The sequence below is a fragment of the Pholis gunnellus genome, assembly GCF_910591455.1.
Source record: "Pholis gunnellus genome assembly, chromosome: 5".
NCBI lineage: Eukaryota > Metazoa > Chordata > Actinopteri > Perciformes > Pholidae > Pholis > Pholis gunnellus.
In genome coordinates, this window is record NC_136531.1 from 8,423,654 (window position 1) to 8,443,195 (window position 19,542).

The 19,542-nt window shown below is 41.7% G+C and overlaps 1 protein-coding gene across 3 annotated transcripts in view; it reads left to right on the top strand.

Annotated features, from left to right (window-relative positions):
• lrba (LPS-responsive vesicle trafficking, beach and anchor containing) overlaps positions 1-19,542 on the top strand; it is a 180,203-nt gene that overhangs the window by 110,355 nt on the left and 50,306 nt on the right. For all 3 annotated transcript variants that reach the window (XM_079159646.1, XM_079159648.1, XM_079159647.1), the window contains exons 40-43: positions 16,364-16,481; positions 16,648-16,750; positions 18,765-18,880; positions 18,991-19,103. In XM_079159646.1, coding sequence (XP_079015772.1) covers positions 16,364-16,481; positions 16,648-16,750; positions 18,765-18,880; positions 18,991-19,103 — 450 coding nt within the window. The remainder of the gene's footprint in view (positions 1-16,363; positions 16,482-16,647; positions 16,751-18,764; positions 18,881-18,990; positions 19,104-19,542) is intronic.

The following is a 19,542-nucleotide window of genomic DNA, read 5'->3' on the forward strand; positions in this document are numbered from 1 at the left end:
TTCTTCTCCTGCAATCATGTGCCGAGCTGTCAGTGCGGGCAGCCAATCGGAGCACGAGGAGCTCCAGTCAAGCCTCGGCAGCATCGGGGCGCGAGGAGCTGGTGTCGACTGCTCCCAATCCGACACAGGAACTCACAACCCACTAGGTTTATACGGGCGGATTCAAGTGTATACTCTTTGAGACTTGCAGCAGTAAAACATTTATTTTTCAGTGTTGCTCTTTGTGCGTAATTTACCCGGTGCGTTCTGAGGAGTAATGTAGTCAAAGTATGAGTGACCGTCTTTAACTTTGCACTATTATAAGTCTCTTTTTCTCTCCGTTTTTAATTGAGTTTTTTCCCGTGTATTTCTCATATGTGAAAGGCTCTGTAACGGCAACGTTTTTTCTCTCTCATTGACAGCAAGTATCGTTTATTGTCATCCATTACGCAGCATGTCACTTCTATCATAAGAAGTCTGAAAATGTATAGCATCTATCGATCTATTTAACGTGTGATTTCCCTTTTTCTAATTAGACATGTAGCGCGAGACATGGTCAGTTGGTCACTTTATTTGTAAATTTAATTACAACTTTAAAAATACAACTAATGCAACTAATTCATTTTATTGTTGTTTTACTTACTCTCTTCATTTAAGATTAGTTCCAAATCCTTCATTTTTTTTGTGATTGTGTTTTTTATCACATTCATGTAAAATCGTATCTTTTTTTATGAACTCTAAATATTTTGTGCTGTTGAATATTGTTTAGCCGCTTTCTTTTTTTTAATGCAAGTTTAAAATAGTAATTGTGTCGCGTGCACCTGCAGCATAGGCTTAGATATACGCTTGAATATAGAGCGACCGAAACTAACTGGAACGATCAGATAATAAAATGAACGCCAGATATGTACCCACCAGATACACCTTTTAACTATAATCAATTGATTTAAAATTATATATTTGGTGTTATTTACACAGTCGATATTTTGGATTGAGCCAAATAACTGAAAACAAGACGTGTGTCCGAGGCTTCCCACACACATCTACGCACACGTCCACACATACACGCGAGCGCGCGCGATAATTTGCCCGTGGGTTTATCACCCTGAACGTTGTCCATGCTGAATAATTTAACCATGGGTCTCTCCAACGGTGTAATTGAAGTCCCCTTGTCACCCAGACTTCATGTTGGAGGACTAAAGAAGTCATTACATTCTCCCACAGACAAGCGGCTGCGATGCGAGACATATTTAGCAGGCTGGGAATATACAAATAATCCGGAGTGAAAGTTTTATGAAATGTTTAGGTGAGGTATTTTTTGCAGCCAGTTACCTTTGCAGTCCTTTAGCACGTGTCCGCTATTCAAATTAACGAGGTGGCGGTCATTATAAGCGTCTTGCATAAAATTATATGGAGTTAAATTGAGTTTTTCTCGCAACTTTTAAGTCTATTATTTCAAGGCTCATGTTAAATACGTGCTGTACTTTCAAGTGATTATCTTTTTCTGAGCAGTAAAACCTGTCACTATCATATGACATCAGGCTCAAACCTTTCTATCGGCTATAGTCCAATCTTATAATTTCAGAAAATAAATCAGACCTACACTAATAAACAGACCTCAGTCTATAATATGTTAAATGGCTTCCTTGAAGTCTTGATCACAGACAATATGGTTAACTGTATACCTATAGCTACATTATGGAAAATGTCTTAATATTTTCTCTCTGCATCCTGCCTGTTGAAACTGCAATCCAGAGGCCATAGAAACCAAACACCGCTATATTTGTGCAAATGAAATACAAATAAAATATGCATGAATGTCGTGACACTTGTTACAGCAGTAATGTTACATAATGCACAATATTGATTCAGCAATGATTTCCAGAAACCCATTTACTGATATGAAGTAGCCAACTATGCAAGTAAGCCACAAACATTTCAGAAGAGGCAAAGATTAATGAGCCCCCCCCTTCATAGTGACACATTCTCTGGACTTCATCAAGTAGCCTTTTTGCGAGTGCTGATGAGTCTTTCGGGAGTGGTAATCATAAGTAACTTATGATAAAACAAATGTAGAATGTATTATTTAGTTCAGTTTGGAAGACCTGCTGAATATTTGAGCTCATGTCAACAAATATGCTTTAAATTCAAATGCATTCAATATGATTTTTATGGGATCGCATCATATTTATTTTCTTCTTGAAAAGACAGTAACTTGTCACACAAACTTTATATTTTATTATATAACATGCACATATTCTGCACAGTGTTCTGTTATTCGGTTTGACTTGGCAGGGACTGTTTGCCCATCTAGAATAATTAATTTAACTTTTTTTCCCCCACCAAGAAAAAACATTCAAGGTGAAACATTACCGACAAGCATTAGCTTGTGTGTCCTGACTGTTGAATTTGATGGACGAGCGACGCACAAGATCTATTTGGATATTGTTCCTAGAACTACTGGAGGATCCAGAAACTCTGGCAAGAAAAGCAACAGTTGACTTATTGGGACATTTTTCAATAAATAATAGTTAAACTAAGATTTGGCATTCCTTTCCTCCGCGTCTTACTCAAGTAAAACGTAATGTTTAAAAATTAGGAAAAAGATAGAACTCGAAAGAAATAAATGAGAAAAAAATGTCTGGCTGTTTGATTTTACTCTTTACTACCAAGCTCATAGCTCATGAGAGATTAATCGACTTGGAGAGCAAGTGTCCAAATATTATGAAGGACATGCTAACTGTAATTTCATGAAATCTACGACGGCAGGCAAAACCGTTTTGGTGTACCTTTCAAACCACATGTTCCTAGTAACTGTTAATATTTTGTCTTGCAACGTAGAATAGACTGGATACAGTGGACCTTATGAGATCTGCTTATTTTACCAGTTAAAATGTAAAGGTCAGCCTTATCTTAGAAAACTGTGTGTGTGTACCTTTCATGTGCCGTTCTGCACATTACAGTTGTAGGTGGAAAGCAGAAGTAGGGTCAGCACACTATACCGGGGAGGCCAGGAGAAACTTTGGGGGCCTTTGGGATAGTTTTTAGTTTCTATTCTATCCATTTCTTCTCAAATTATTCCCCTTTTCCCCTTTTTTATAGTGAGCATATATACAATAATGACAAAGGCCACCTCACTCATTCATCCATTCTTGCTGCTTCTTTGTGCCCTTTATCTACTGAAAACGTTGAGAATTATCTGTGGTGCCTAAAGAGTTCCCCCTCTGGTTAATATTGACTGGAGAAAAGATCAGGGGCCTGTCAGAGAGCTCTTTGATCTGAGTCTGTGTGACGACTCCACGGTGATCCCCTCCTGAGCACAAAACAGTGTCCATGCCAGTGCAAATCTCTGCCAGCTGATGAGTAACCTCACTGCCTCTCATCTTTTGTTTTTCTCTTCTTCTGTCCTTGCTCTGGCCGTCGGTCCTACGGTCTCTGCTTTATTCTTCTTTCCCCTCTCCCTCCTACCAGATTACAGTGAGTAACCCCAGGTGGCTCAGTACTGTGTACACTAAACTGTTGCCATTAGAGGGTTTACAATCAGTAAAACAACCTCAAAGACATCATTTGTCTTTCAAACATATTTGAAGCATATTTGCTCCCTTTTATGTGATGATTCTGTTTCATGAATGTCCAAAAAACATTGTAGAACATTTTAATTTCAGTCATAATTTGGTCAGTCTTGTTCATCTACTTGTTGACAGTACTATACTGTACATGTGACACATACCTTGGTCCTTGCAATACTTCTCTAAATGTTATGTTTTATGGCTTGGTATGGCATTAGAAGATATTTGAAGAAGGCAATAGAAAGTTTCCTCCCTTTCTCGTTTTGGCTTAGTTTACTTTGTAATTCCAAGTGAGAGGGGGGGGGTGTCGAGGCTTGGCATTTTTAGGTAGATGCTCTTTTTCCCCTTTTCCTCCCTCTGGAAACATGATCTGTGCTGGGAAAAGTGGCTTAGTACCCAACGACACATGCGCACATGTGCACATAGACCGACATCGGCACACATGTGAACTGAGCGAGTACATTTTAGATGCACATTTTGCTGCTGTCTCCTAAACCCGGGTGGACCCAGCTGCTCCCTCCATAGAGGGCTCAAAGAAAATCATCGCAGGCAACTAATTGCCTGGCAGGCCTCTGCATCTGCTCGGCAGATAGCAGAACTGATGAAGTCACGCAGCAGATGTGTGTGTGTGTGTGTGTGTGTGTGTGTGTTGCCTGTGTGTTGGTACGTGTGTTTGTGTTTAGCAGCTCCCTCTCTGCGTTTAGACACAAGCCATCAATATTGCATGTGGAGTTATTGTTGCAGAGCCACTCCTGGAGACTACTAATATTGCATGAATGAGGAAGTGAAATTCGCTCTACTTCCAGCTGATTGGTCAAAGGAAATACCAGCAAAAGCCTGATTGGAGGAACCCTCCCTTAGATCCCCATTGCACTGAGTGTATTATAAACTGTTCTTGTGTCCAGATAGCAAACTACTGACTGCTATTAACTCTTTCTAACTGTGGTTTGAGTATGTAGTTCTTTCACGGTGGCAAAATAAATAATGGCATTCACATTAAAGTCATATTATTTCTGATTGTGGTTTTTGATTTACAATGTCCCACAATCCATCACACACTGGAAATAACAAAGCAGAAAATGAAAATGTTGAGGATGTTGAGGATGGTGTGACAGCTTCAGCAACATATTGAAAAATACAGAAAGTAAGTTAAAAATATATTGAAAAAGTTTTTCTTTTTATTTATGAACTTGTCAAATTTTTAAGCCGCCGATTGAAGTTTCGACTTGACTTGTATACTCATGTCAGTATAAAAAGGTACACGTAATTGTTTGTTATTGGACTAACTCCAAAATGTTGCATTGTCAACTGTAATACATTGCATGTACTTTATTAGTATACTACTGGGACACATTTAGGGAGCAATTCATTGATGGAGAAATAATTTAGTTACTGGGCCACACAACGATGTGAAAATCAATCACAGAAAAAAAGGTACTTCTAAAGACTGTTAAAAAAAATCATGCCATGCACCTAATGGCATGTTACAATGAACCAAATATCACACTATGTTGTAATAATAATCTGTTATTTTGCCTCATATGACCTTCTCGGTTTTCTTCTATGCTTTAATTAACTGTAAAACCCAGCTGATGGAAGTTTAACTGTGCTGCTCTTTCTGAATCCTGTGGAGATCCACATGGTTTCCAAAAAGTTTTAGCCAAAGGCCAGATAGAAAAACATTTTGGAAAGAACATCAGTACATTTCTCCAAAAGGTCAGTGTCCAACCTTGCACTACGCAATGATAAAACCTCCGTTGAGAAGACATTGGTAACTCTAATTAGTGGGGTGGTGACGGCTTCTCGGGGTTTGCTGGAGTGGCTGAATGGATGGTCTCTCAGTCAAAGAGAACCACCGCAGTGTTATGTAGCAACCAGTCCCATATCGTTAAGCTCTCCCTAAAGTGTCAAACTGCTGGGACTGCATCATCCCCACCCGCCCTCCCCTTGCTCGCTCCACCAAACTCTCATGGTCACCAGGGACGACCTTCGGCTGCAGCTGCCAATCACAAAGAGCCATGGCAGCAAGAGGTCTCTGAGAGAGGAGCCTATTGATTTTCCAGTTAGAGCCTAAGTAGTGTGTGCTATAGGACTAACGGACAGCCCGAGCAGGTATGTCATTATCAATGAGCCCAAGGAAACGGATCCCCTCACTCTCACTCATTCATATTGGCCTCCTTCCCTCCCTTGTTCCCTCCCTCTGTCACTCCTTCATGCCGCTTCACCATCCATTCCCTCCGCTCTCCTCGTCCGCTCTGACAGAGTGCATCCTGGGATGGTCAATAAATCGCTCAGCCATACCACGACAACAACCGGCGGAGTGATGGGTTGGGATGACCTTCTTCCTCTTTCCTTCCCATCTTTCCTTCACTATTTCCCTGTCTGTCCCTCCTTGGTTGCCAGGTACAGTGATTATAGCACCTGTGAGACATGAAACATTTCCTTACCGGAGACGGACTCGTTAGCATCGCAGCCGTCATGTATTCCTCCCTGATTTTCTCTTTCCTCGAATCCTAAACATCCAGGGTCAGTTTAATCACAAGCATCATTCCCCGCAGCCCAGTTTGGCTCATCCAGTCATCAGGAAACCCAATTATTATCATGCTGCTCCTCTCGATTTGCCTCACTGCTTATGTCAAGTCACAGTCCGAGCTTCGGGAGCTGCTCAACATGAAGACATGTGCAAACAATTACAAATGATTTAGGCCAATTAGAGGAGATAAGGCCAAATAAAGGTTTAAAGCTTCCTGAAGTGAGTTTCTGTTCCCCAGTAGAGCACTAAAGTCTTGTTACCTTTTTTACTGTCTCTTTATCTTTGTGTCTCCCTAACACGAAATGCATATGTAAACCACCTCCTCTCCATCGATGTTTGTGATATAGTCTCCCGTATTACGGTCCAGTTGTTTGAGTGAGGTTATATCAGCGATGCCTTACTCATTCTGTAGGGATGAGGTCAGCGGTGTTGGGTGTTTAAGACTGATGGAGGAAGACTTGTTACTGATGGGCCTCAAAGCTTTGAAGAAGCCAAAATACTGTCTTATCCTTTTGTTCATGGTCTTTGTACTCGTATTTGTCAGATATCCTCTGGAATTTGCCGATTGACAGACTTTAAGATCAACGGAAATACATATGCCGAATTCAAGATGATTCCTTTTCTTTTCTTTTGTGAGTTAAACCATGCCATTGTCTGACTTTTCCTCAACAGTGATGTTGACACTTGTTTTAGTGAAATATCTCAACAACTATTGGGTGGATAACCATGGAATTTCATTCAGACATTCATGGTCCCCGTAGGATGAGTCATTCTGACTTTGACGATCTCCTGCATATTCATTTAGGGCCACCATCGGGTCAAAGTTTTTGCTGATCCAGTAATATTAATCAACCTTTATCACATGAATTGGCGCCAAATGTTGCACAGACATTCATGGTTTCCAGATGATGAATCCCAATTAACTGTAGTGATACCCTGACTTTCCCCTTGTGCCACAACAAGTTTGACTTTTAGGGTTTTAAGTGGGTCGTCGCGACAACTATTGGATGCATCAATACAGACAATCATGTACTTGCAGGATGAATTGTAATCATTTTGATGATCCCTTAACTTTTTACGTAGCGCCATCATCGGGACATTTGAATCAATGCAATAGGTCTTCAAAACAATTGGCATTTCCCTCAGCCTCATCTGTACTTTGTGTTTAGTTCTAATGAGCAATGTTAGCATGCTAACATACTAAACAAAGATTTAACTCGAAGCACCTCGTGACAAAGTATAGCCTCACAGAACAGGTAGTATGACTGTAGACTCAAGTCTTTTTTTTTTTTTTTTTTAAGCCATGGCGAGATGTAAACCGTGCATCTTGTGCAAAGCAGGTAGATGAATCTCTGCAGTGAGTTGTAACCAGGTAGGACAGGTCGAGGAAAGACGATTGCCACATTGGCAATCACATAAAGAACCATTAGACACTGTGTCATCTCGCCACCTAATGATGACTAATGTCTCCCTTCCAATTGCTCTTCCCTCCCACACAAGCACACAAACAACTACCCCATCTCTTTTCACCAGTAAACATGCTCGGCCTCTCTCTATCCCTCTGTTTGTGACCTGACTTTGGACCTGACCACAACCGCAGACCACTGTGGCCGAGACCCGGCTCACACTTAACCAAGCACCTCCAGACAAAGAGCTGCCACCCCCCCTTTGCACCTGAGCCTAGCCCCTCCATCATGCTCCATCTCTGGGTTTGACTGGGCCAGTCAGGGGGCAGGTGCCTCCCCTCCCTTCCTTTGATTGATCCCCTCTCTCCATCATTTATTCCCTTCGTCTGCCTCTGACACACGTGTCAAAGGCAACACACCAGCCTGATGGATAGACCTGTTTATGGATGCCAGTCTGCCCGGTAGGCTACTGATATTACAATCGGCACCTGTGTACCTGCTGTTCACACAAGCCTCTGTTATTCAGCTGAGGTCAGAGAGACAGCCAGCTCCAATTGAAAAATCGATGTCCAGCCCGGCATATTTGAAATTGGAATTGTAAATGTGCTCTTGTTTTGTCAAAAAAGGTCTGTGCTGTATTTCAAATGATAAAACTAGATCCATATGTTGGAGGATTTGAGTTAATGTTTGTTGTTGGGCTTCCTTTTTATCAGTATTTCTAATCTTAGAATGCCTCATAAATACGAAGCCAAAATGACAGGACTAGGACATAATATATTTATCATAGCTGTTAATTCCTAATATAAATCAAGAGTACATTCTAACCAGATGTATTTGTTTTTATAAGGTAAGCTGATAGCACTGTGGTGTAAAGATATCTCATGTGCCGGAGAGCAGAATGTTACATTGCTGAATGCTGGTGCCGCCGTTGCCATAATGGTTAATGACCCATCCAGTCTGGTTGAAATGGCACATCCATAGGGACGTTCTGCAGATTACTTACTCATCCAACACTCATTTCTAGCAGACATCAGCACAACCAAGCTTTACTTCTGCTCTGTAGAAAGAAGATATATACACATCTGTACAATAGATTGCAGACAGTTAAAGTTGGAGACTAGCTGGTGAACTAAGTGTCACATTTAGCAGCTTGAGAGACAGGTATTTATCTTAGGATTTAGGAGAGTGAATATTTAACTTGCATTTATCTGGCGGCCAAAGCACAACTGCAAATAAATGCTGATATTGCTCCATGTTTGCTGCATGTGTCAAAGTTGTGTTTATAGCTTGTAACATTAACTCTACAAAGGGTGTAGATAGTAGTCAGTCTTCTGCTATCGTCTAAGTGAATCTTGTTGTACTTCACTTTTCACTTTCACTTCACTCATAATTTATCTGCCTCCAGAATATTGAACATGGTCACTAATTATATTCACTCTTTTACAGTTGTATCTCAAAGTGTTAAACCTGATAAACCTGTAGCTCCAATTGAGTCACCGTCAAATTCTTAAAAGTCTCCACTGCTGTTCCTTGTATACAAGTCCCATTCTCTCTCTCCTCTTTTGCTTCGGACAACCAACCCCGAATTCCCCAACAGGGGTGTACTTTTCACCCCACACCCACTTAAGCTGGTGACAAAAGCCGGATTAGAAAAGAATTTACTCCTGCGAAGCCTTGCACCAACCCCGAAAAAGCCTATCCATCACTAAATGGCAAAATGAGAGATTGAAGGAAAGCGGGGAGAATGCGATAGGAGCCGGTCAGCGATCTTAACCTGTCTGATGTTTGCCATGGCGGCTTAAAGGGGAACAGAGTGCCAAAAGCATTGAGGCTAAAACACCTCCTGCGCTTCAGCGGTGGCTCTGTGCCGTCTCCTCGATTTTCTGAATATCTGTGAAAAGCATAAACATTCTTTTACTCCGTTTCCTGATGTGCAATTGTTTACTGATGAGCATGACAAATCAAGAAACGTATTCAAACCCTTTCAGCGCACTCTCAACAGGTGCCCAGCAATACTGTTAAGGTCTTACACTGTGTGTAGCTGCTTTGCAGCTCTTAAGGGTGCATTTTATGTGCACTGTGTCCTAGTTGGAGGTTTTAAAACGTGCATCGTGCAAAGACAGCAGAGAGGATCTTCTCAATTTGTGGATGTCTGGTGCATTTCACACCCCTCTTCCCTTCACTTATGCGGCCTTATCCGTCCTTTGTTCCCCATCACCTTTGAGCCACTAACTCTGCCCTTTGCGGCCCCAGTCTAAGCTGCGACGGGGTTAAAAAAAAAAAGGGAAGCTCTGAAAAAACAAGAGCCATTTTATATACGTTGGCATCCCTGAAGCTATCTATGTGTAAATTACCAAAATATGTAACACTTTTGGGTTGAAAAGGTTCACATTGTTGTATTTACCGGTGTTGTGACTCTTTTTCATTTATGAATTCCATGTTTATGTATATCCCTGACACCATTAGTGTTTAGTGTTGCCGCTTTGGTGTCTTATTATGTGTCGGGGGTCTTCTGAGGCTTTCGTCCTTATAGCTTATGCCCAAAGGCTGAATGTTTAATGAGTTAATGCACTGAAGTCTTCACTTCTCTACCAATTAACCCAGAGATCACTGCAGCATTTCCCTAAATCCACACAAGACCTTTTTTTTTTTTTGTTCCCTCTTCAAAAAGGCTAAGCAGCCAAGGAAAGGAAAGGAGAAAAGGCTAACCTGTTAGCAAACAGTGAAAAGGGCCCAAAAGGGGTTTAATCCTTATTAGGCTAAATTCAGACTAAGTGGCCCCACAGATCCTTTCAAAGGGGACTTTCTTTAGGGAGTGCAAACCCTTACTGGGTGACGTTTGGACTGAATGCTTTGAGCCTTTAGGCTTCATAACCTACACTTGCTGCAAGCTGGGCTTGTTTATTTTGCTTTAATTCTCTCACACTCCAGCGCAGCTTCTTAGTTATGTTTATTTCTTTTTAGCTCGTAGTTTGTTTTACTGCCCTCAAGGCAAATAGGCCTTTATATGTGTCCAGTGATTACATCTTGAATTAGTTACATGATGGTAGAACAATTGTACCCATCAGTCATTGGTGGACACAAATGGCTTTGACTACTTAAATTGTAGCTTGTAGACAATGCTCCCAATATCCAGCATTGTCTGTTCTCACTTATACAAAGATTGTAGGTATATGGATAATATACAAATCTGACTGCTTATTGTTGTTAATATAACGATAGCTTGACGGTTTGGTACGTGGCCGATTCAAGTCCAGATCTTACCAAGTACGTAGTGTGGACTGGTAGCTGGTAGAGGGGCCAGTTCACCTTCTGGGCGACTGTGGCTCAGTGGTAGACCAGGGTCGTTCTCCAATCAGAGGATCGGCGGTTCGATCCCCGGCTCTACTCGATGTGTCTGTGGGTCAAGACACTTGACCCCAAATTGCTTATGAATGGTTAGTTAGAGTCCTGTTGGGCAGGTGGTTCCTTGCATGGTAGCCCCTGCCATCAGTGTATAAATGGGTGAATGATAATGTGTTAAAGCGCTTTGAGTGTTCGGAAGACTAGAAAAGCGCTAAATTTACTATTTAGTGCCGAGGTGCATTTGAGCTGGACACCAAACCCCTGGTGCATTGGTGTGTTATCAAGAAACATTTCTATTATTATTGTTATTATAAACAGACCTCTAAAACGCAGTAAGTAACACGCTATATCTTTTTAAATCTATACCAAACCAGAGGCGTAAAAACAACAATGTATGGATTTATGGAGTTGTGTGCAGGACTTTTTCTTGCAGAGGTACAATGACTTCCTGGAGTTTTGTTGTCACCACAACGTTACCAGGAAACCCCAGGAATAGATATGAGAGTGGGATCAATCTTCTCATTGAACTCTTGAAACAAATAAGCATATTTCTCACATATGTGAGATTCTTCGAAGAAATACTTTTGGGTATTGGTCTTCACTGGGGTATATCACTTTTATACTTTTCACTGCTTGCCCAGCTACACTACTCCCATACTTAAACAGTCGTGGAGCACATGACCAGGTGGTTGAATCATACTCTGGCTGAGGCACAAAGGCTACAGGATAACTGCTGGAGTGTGAAAGTAGAGTCATGTGGCTGCACTGTCTTAAAGTCATATGATTCCAGGTCCTTACGGTGAGGGAGCATTGTTTTCCTCTTGAGTGACTCCTATTTCACCCCAAGCTCAGCCTACAAACTAACTACACCGTCTCAATTTGATTGAAACACACCTCTTTCAGTGAATCTTTACATTGAAAATATGTTGATGCATCTTGCTGTCCCTCTCTCCAGTACAGTACTCTCAGTCCTTCCTGCTCCCTCTTCCTATCTTTTTTTTTTTCTGGCTATCACTCAATCTCAAAAGCAAAATCTGTCTTAATTGGCTCCAGAGGGCTCTTGGAGGCTTTGTGTCAACGGTGATGAGGGTCCTGATTGGTCCAGAGGCACAGGCAGCCAACAGACCCTTGTTAGTGTGTCGGGGCCCTTTGCTTGCTCGTTAGTCCGATGAACTCATTTACTGATGGGGAGTGACAAGGCCTCGTTTACCAGTGTGGAACAGAGGGTGGTGGGGGTTGGTGTGAAGGGGGAGGAGGCAAACAAGAATATATGTGTAAGGAATAGGGAGAGTAGGATTATAAGTGTTTCTAAGCTGTAGTATGTCTGTGAATGCACCAGGTGATGGTGTCAAAAAGCCCTTAAATGTCAGCTTGTGTTCGCCAGTGATTTCTTTCTCATTTGCCGCAGCAGTAAATTGAACGTCAGCGTCTCGGTCCACTGAAACTCTGGTTATTGTAGGTGGCTTGATTCTGTGGTCAGTCAAGCGAGGAAGAGTCACAAACAGCACGGCTATGATGTTATTATTATGAGAAAAGGGGAGTCTCATTTAATTCATGTTGAATCTGCAACCTTGGCCCATTGTTTGCGTGTAAAAGTGATTTTGTGACGTGTAGAGTAGTGAGTGGCGAGGAGTGTGGACGTGGACAGCTTTTGGGAAATGAAAAGCAATAAGCAGCGTTACATGCTGATAAGTCCACAGGTTTTGTGTTGTTGTTATGAATTCTATCAAGTTCTCCCAATACCGCTTGTCCCTCGTCTCCGTTTTGATGTTGATGGATCACCTCTCTTCCTCCCGCTCATTAATTTCATCACCTTATCTCCCACACCACTTCATTTGACCAAAAGGTAATAATAAATCCCTCATCCATTATCCTTTAACTGAGGCAGCCATGCGGAAATACTTAATAACAGGCAACAAATTGAACTTCAATCACCTCATTTTCCTTCAAGGACGCACAGCGCATTAAACTGAACGAGCAAATATGCGTCTACCACTTATCAAACACTGTTTTGTGTTGAATGGCTATTGGAGTTAAAATTAGACTTTGTTTTTCGTATTTTATGACATATAAGGATTTACTTTATTGGTAATTGGCAGTGGCCTCTGTCCGCTTCAACTCAAGTGTCTTATCAGCCCCGAAACACACACACGCGCTCAGTCTGGCGACAGCGAAGGTGGTTGGGAGCCTCATCTATCTTGAACCATGCTGCTGATAGTTGGTCTGGTGCTCCTCCAACTCTCCCCTCATTGAGTGCAGTTTCAATTATATTTCATCTGTAGTGTCGCCATGTTCCTCCACTTGACTTTACCCATGTTTCTGAAGAGGCAGTGGCTGTTAAAGGAGACTGGGTTTGCTAAAGGAAAGGGCGATGAAGAGGGCTCACTGGCGAGGACTGTCTGCGAGATTCAGCGGTGACAGTTTCTGTGTGTGTGTGTGTGTGTGTGTGTGTGTGTGTGTGTGTGTGTGTGTGTGTGTGTGTGTGTGTGTGTGTGTGTGTGTGTGTGTGTGTGTGTGTGTGTGTGTGTGTGTGGTTTCACACCGCAGCCACAGTCACTCGGCCCCTCTTCATGTGTCCCTCTTCATTCCGCAGTCTTTTGGGCATCTGACAAAGACAAACGACAGTGCTTCAGAAATGAGCAGCAGCCTGGCGCACAAACAGGTTGAAAGAGGAGGAGGGAGAGACGGAGAGAAAGCATTGCAATCAAGACTAGTTCCTTTGTTTTCCGTTTGGCTGTGTTTTCTCGCGTGACGCTTTGAAATTGATCTCGGGACACACCAGACCTGAATCCATGGATAATGTTCCACTTGAAATGAAACATCAATAAAACTGTGTTATTTGCAACCAATCATGTTGACATACAAGCTCCTGATTCTTTTTATGTTGCCTTTATGGAGTCTTCTGTCCTCTTTTCAACCTCAGTTTTTTTAAGTAAAAACAGTATTTTTTTTGTAAAAACAGCCCTTTTTTGTTCAACGAGTAGAAATTAAATGTGTCGCAAATCCCAGCACAGTCTGGTTTTGCTGGTCTTTTTAAAAAAATCCTCCTCTGCTTCTGTAGCATTCTCATCTCTTTGAGCTTGACTGATCCACTTCCACCATTACTATTTATCACAGAGGAAGCTGGTGCAGCCATAATTCCAGCCCGGACAATAACCTCCACACCGTTGTAATTTGTCCAGACGTGGTCAGAGCGGCGAGAGCATTACAGCGTGGATAGTTTGTCACGCTCCTTGTCACCCGCTCGGCTTTTTCATCTGCAAGGGAAAGGGCGCCGCCGATGGGAACAATGATCTTGGGAACATAGAGTGCTATTTACAGCGATCCGGGAGATTCATTGGTCCAGGGACAAATATGATATCTGGCTGCCTCCGCTACTGTCACATCTGTCTGTGGAATCAGAGACTGTAACTTTATCACTTCAGCCCTGGACATCTTCTTGACATCCACGTTGAGGTCTATGAGTATACTCCTGGGGATGAAATGAGTCAACCACTCCCTTTTTGGAGGTGAAAGGTTACCCTCTAAGCATTCACTCATCATACACCTGAAAACAGGAATTTCATTTTTGATCAGATAGAAGCAGAGAAGTTGATTTAAAAAAAAAAAAGAAAAAGAGCAGGCAATTTGTTATTGAGTTCTTGACATGGTAATTTGAAAGCCATCATGTCTGTCAGTAGAGAGAATAAATCTGGTGTCATGGCCTGTTATTGAGAAGCTGTGATTAGTTATGTCCCCAACAGTATGTTTTTAACTTACATGCTACCATACTGTTAAAAAAATGCAGCATTCTAATATTCCAATCCTGTAGAATGGAATATTTAATTGCTCACATCTAAAATACAAATCTCATGTAATGACCATATATCACTAGACATCTATACTATGCATGTTGTCAAATACTAGAGGATATCTAATTCAGTTCCTAATTCTACTTCTATTTATCTCTCTAACTTTTTATTTAAAGAAACAATGTGTTATGATGATTGACCTGCTATGCAGCCCCATATTTATACAATATTTATGAAATGTGTGTTTTCTGCCTACAACGTACCTCCTCTACATTTAAAAAAATTATGATTTGTACGTTACTTTCTTGAGCCTCTACCTCCCAAGGCACTAATTAACAAGTTATAACTTTATTTAATCTGTACAAAAACAGAAGTATGAAACCAATGGATGTTGTTACCAGCCAGGCTAGCGGTTTCCAGTCGAAGCTAAGTTAGCCAGCTGCTGGCTGTAAAAACATGAGTCACTTGCATTCTGCTATTTACACTTAGAGTAAATGAAATGTAAGTGGATAAAAAGAAAAGTATATATACATTTTTAAACATATGAAATTAACATCTCTGCTTAGTTTTTACTTCTCGCAAAGGGATTTGCCCTACGAAATACCTTTTGAATGAGAGTAAAGAGTGCTGTTTACTCTTGTGCGTGCTGCACAGCATCTTTGTGAGGAGTTGGCTACAGGATGGCGACTGCTATAGTCATCTTTAGCCCCTGTTAAGGAAGATAGGAGGCTGGTGGTTGCGGCCCCAGCCAGCTTCTCCAAGCCACTAATCCACATTTAATTGAACTCCAGAGACTTTGAAGTGAGTCTGTGATGCAGGCAGATCTTATTCCTCATAGAGACGGCGAGGGACAGGCTGTCCTCAGCTGGCTGGCAAAGGCCTCAGCTGGTCCCCTCTGCTGTCCCCTGCCTTTAATGAGCTCCTTTAACTTAACACTAGTCCGAGCTTGCTAGCTCACATTTGAATATTTTTGATTAATAACACATCCTCTGAACCAAGCCGTGACAGCCTTAAAGTGTCCCTTTTACCTTTTCTACCATATCCCTGTACGCGCCCTGTCAGCAGACGCCTTTGAAACTTAAAGCAGAGGTTGAAACAAAAGCCTAGTTAACAAAGCAGTGCTAAGTAGGTTAGTAGCAAATCTAAATGCTGGATTAGTAGAAGCACCAATGGCAGGGGCAGGGCCAAGCATCTGGGTCTGTCGGGCACTGTGGCAGCCATCAGAACAAGTCACTCTGACGGCTACCGCAATCTCCATGGGGACAGATTAAGCTCAGCTCATCGAAGCATTTTTAAATCTGGAGCTAGCTAACATAATATTGTTTGACCCCCCCGGTGTCGGTTACCTCCACGGAAATACAGAAAATAGTCTAATCGGATGTTGAGCATGAAATAGTCTCTTATCCTCATCGTTGTCACATCAAACTATTTCTATATATACTTTTCAGATGCTCCTATTCACCTGCATGCTGTAATATGGATTATCTTTTAGTGAACTAAACATTTCCTTCACCTCGTTTAGCTGAAAAGCGCCTATTCTCTTGCTGAAGGGATCTCTATTTCATTGAGGCTGATCAATATAAGACATTAATTGTGCTGTTCAGGCCGTCGTGTGTGAAAAATGAACTAACCAAGCCTTCTATCTGCTCTTCCTCCCTTCCCTTTCTCTCATCTGTTGTGTCCTTCTCTGCTCCCTTTCTTTTTAAATATCCTTTCCTTATTCCATTTTCCTCATCCCAGATTTTAGGCTACACAGAAGGCCTTCATGGAAAATGGCTGTTCACAGAGATCCGTGCTGTCTTTTCCAGACGCTACCTACTGCAGAATACTGCTCTGGAAATCTTCATGGCCAACAGAAGTAAGACAGCACCTGCTTTTTATTGCCACCTTGATGGATACACATAAACATTTCTTAGTATAATAACACTGGAGTTGAGTGGCGGTGTGGTGATTTTATGCGGTACAAGGAAGATGAAAATAATTCTTGATATAATAAATCGATGTTTTTCTGTGCTCGTCCACAGCGGCAGTCGTATTCAACTTCCCAGACGCAGCCACAGTGAAGAAGGTGGTCCACAGTCTTCCTCGTGTTGGAGTGGGGACGAACTTTGGCCTTCCACAGACCAGGTGAGGCGCACAGCTAAACGCAGAAATGCACAATAACTCATTTTTGTTTGTTTCTAAATATCTCTCTGTAGACTTGTGTGCAACACGTATACAGCACCACATCTGAGCTGATCAGAATAGGAAAGCTCCTGAAAGACAGTGGTGGTTAAAGGGAGTTAACTGGGATACATTCACATTGCTGATACTTATACACCGTAGACCTCCAAACTGAATTTTCTCCCTCCCTTTCTTGCTGTCACATGCACACAAGGGTTTGGTCACTGACTTGTCCATCCCTCCCACTCTCTCCTCACCCCCCCCAAACATAATTGGCTTCACACAAACACAGTCCAGTTCATTTATTTATTTCCATCAGTGTGAAGCAAATAGTTGCTTGTAAGCCTGCAGGGCACACCCCCCCCACCCCCCACCCCCCCTCCCTCACATCATGTCTGCTCTGTGTCCGGGAAGTGCTGAAGCCAAGCCCAACCCAGCTGCTTGCATGTGTGTTCCAGTATGAGGTCCTGTGGAAATCAAGAGAAGTGAAGTAGTGCCCAGGAAGTCTTACTGCATAATGCCTTTTAATGGAACATTCTAATTAACTTCTGCGCCCAGCTAAAGTTGAATACATTAAATGGTGGTAAAAGATGTTATTGTCAAATCAGTTTTATTTTTATAACCCCAAATCAAAAATGTCTCTCAAAATACTTTACATTATCAAAAATATGATACCCTCCATCTTTAGACACTTAATTTAGATAAGGAAGAAAAATAAGACACCTTCATGAAGAGTAAATATTAAGTAAATATTTCTTTAAGTACAAATACAGTTGAAGCAAACAATGGGCAACATAGAGTTTGAACCAAATCCAAATATATGGTCAAATCTAAATCTTCTCCACATTAGGATTAATTTCAGTTTCATATTTTTTGTGAAATGTCTGTTGTTCTTAATGTGAGCCATGGCAGTTGTTGTCTGGTGGGAAACATGAATATTTGGGGAGGTGACGTGTGAGACAGGAAGATTTAGGATCTATGGGAAATGTTTTCTTCATATTGGGAAACAAAAAAGCAATTGAAACGGTGAATACTGAAGGCTATATAATCAGTCTGAGTAAGGAGGCGCATGTAAGGAAGGAAGTGCATGGACAGCGCGTGTATAATATTTAAAACACACACACACACACACACACACACACACACACAGAGTTAGGGTGAGAGAATTTGTGTGTGTTTGTGTTTGGCTCATTTATCATGCTAGTCTGCAGGCCAGGTTACACCTTGCCTCTTTGACCCAAGGCCAGCTGTAGAGGGCAGCTCAGTGCACACACACCAGCTTTATTTAATGCCAGACTGCCACAACAATAATTGCACAACTACACTTGATTATCCATGTAATATTGTTGTTCATAATTAGATATTACCCTACTGCTTTTAAAATAATTTCGCCGTTATCAAGCACCGTCTGCCTTTTGTCCTCTCTATTTGTTTACATTTGATTATGATGAGATATACTGGAGACGGAAAGAAAATATATAGAAAGTATGTTAATGCTCTTTATTGCTTGGTGATCATACAGAATATAAAGAATAATGTGTCTTGTAGTACACTCGTATTTTCACCTTTGAGAGGCCTAATGACTATAATCTCACACCCTGACAGTGATTAATTCCATCATTTTCCTTTGTTTTAATTGGATTGGGGGTCATTTGTTTTCGTCCTACTGCATACATCATGCCCTCGGCTCTGTGTGTGCGCACATGCACGAAAATATGTGTATTCGAACCAATTTATTGCAAATTTGTTCTTAATTAGCAGTACTGTAAGTTCAAAAGATTTTTCATATAATGACATTTGTATTGCAAACGTCTAATAAGCCCAAGGCTTTTCTTTTCAGTCTGCTAATTGCTGTTCTTGTGATGTGGTGACTGACTTTCTCTTTGTACTACTTCACACACTGTGTGTTGCCAGGGCAAGAAACACTTCAATGGCTACAAGTGTTTTAATACCAGTTTTTCTCTCTTTCTCTTTGCAGACGCATATCCTTGGCCACACCAAAGCAGCTATTCAAGGCATCCAACATGACCCAGCGCTGGCAGCGCCGCGAGATATCCAACTTCGATTACCTCATCTTCCTCAACACCATCTCTGGTGAGCACACCACCCAAACACCCTTTGAGCTCATGTTGTTGGTCCTTGTTACCATGATGTGTACAATCTCTGTTGCTGTCTCTTTTCTCACGTTCTTTTTTTCCCACCAGGTCGGACCTATAATGACCTGAACCAGTACCCGGTCTTCCCCTGGGTTATCACCAACTACGACTCGGAGGAACTTGACCTCACTCTGCCCAGCAACTTCAGAGATCTGTCCAAGGTAAGACCCTCAAGGCCGATCCTCTCCTCTCTGTTCACTCGTCTTTTTTCATTTTTTAATCCTAAAGAGTGAGAGGACATGTGTGTGTGTGTGTGTGTGTGTGTGTGTGTGTGTGTGTGTGTGTGTGTGTGTGTGTGTGTGTGTGTGTGTGTGTGTGTGTGTGTGTGTGTGTGTGTGTGTGTGTGTGTGTGTGTGTGTGTGTGTGTGTCTTAAAGTCCATTTAGTAGCTGTGTGATTGCCATTGATCATAGTTTAGTGAACCAGCTCTTTAATCACTCAATTATTTGGTTTTGGGTTTAGAAGTACACTAGCATCTTTTTTTACACACTTTTTGTGTATCTCTGGCGTGACTCCTCATCTACTGTATGTTGGCAAATCTAAATCAAGAGGTATACATGTGTATAAATATATGAATTGGGGTAGTACTATGACAGACATC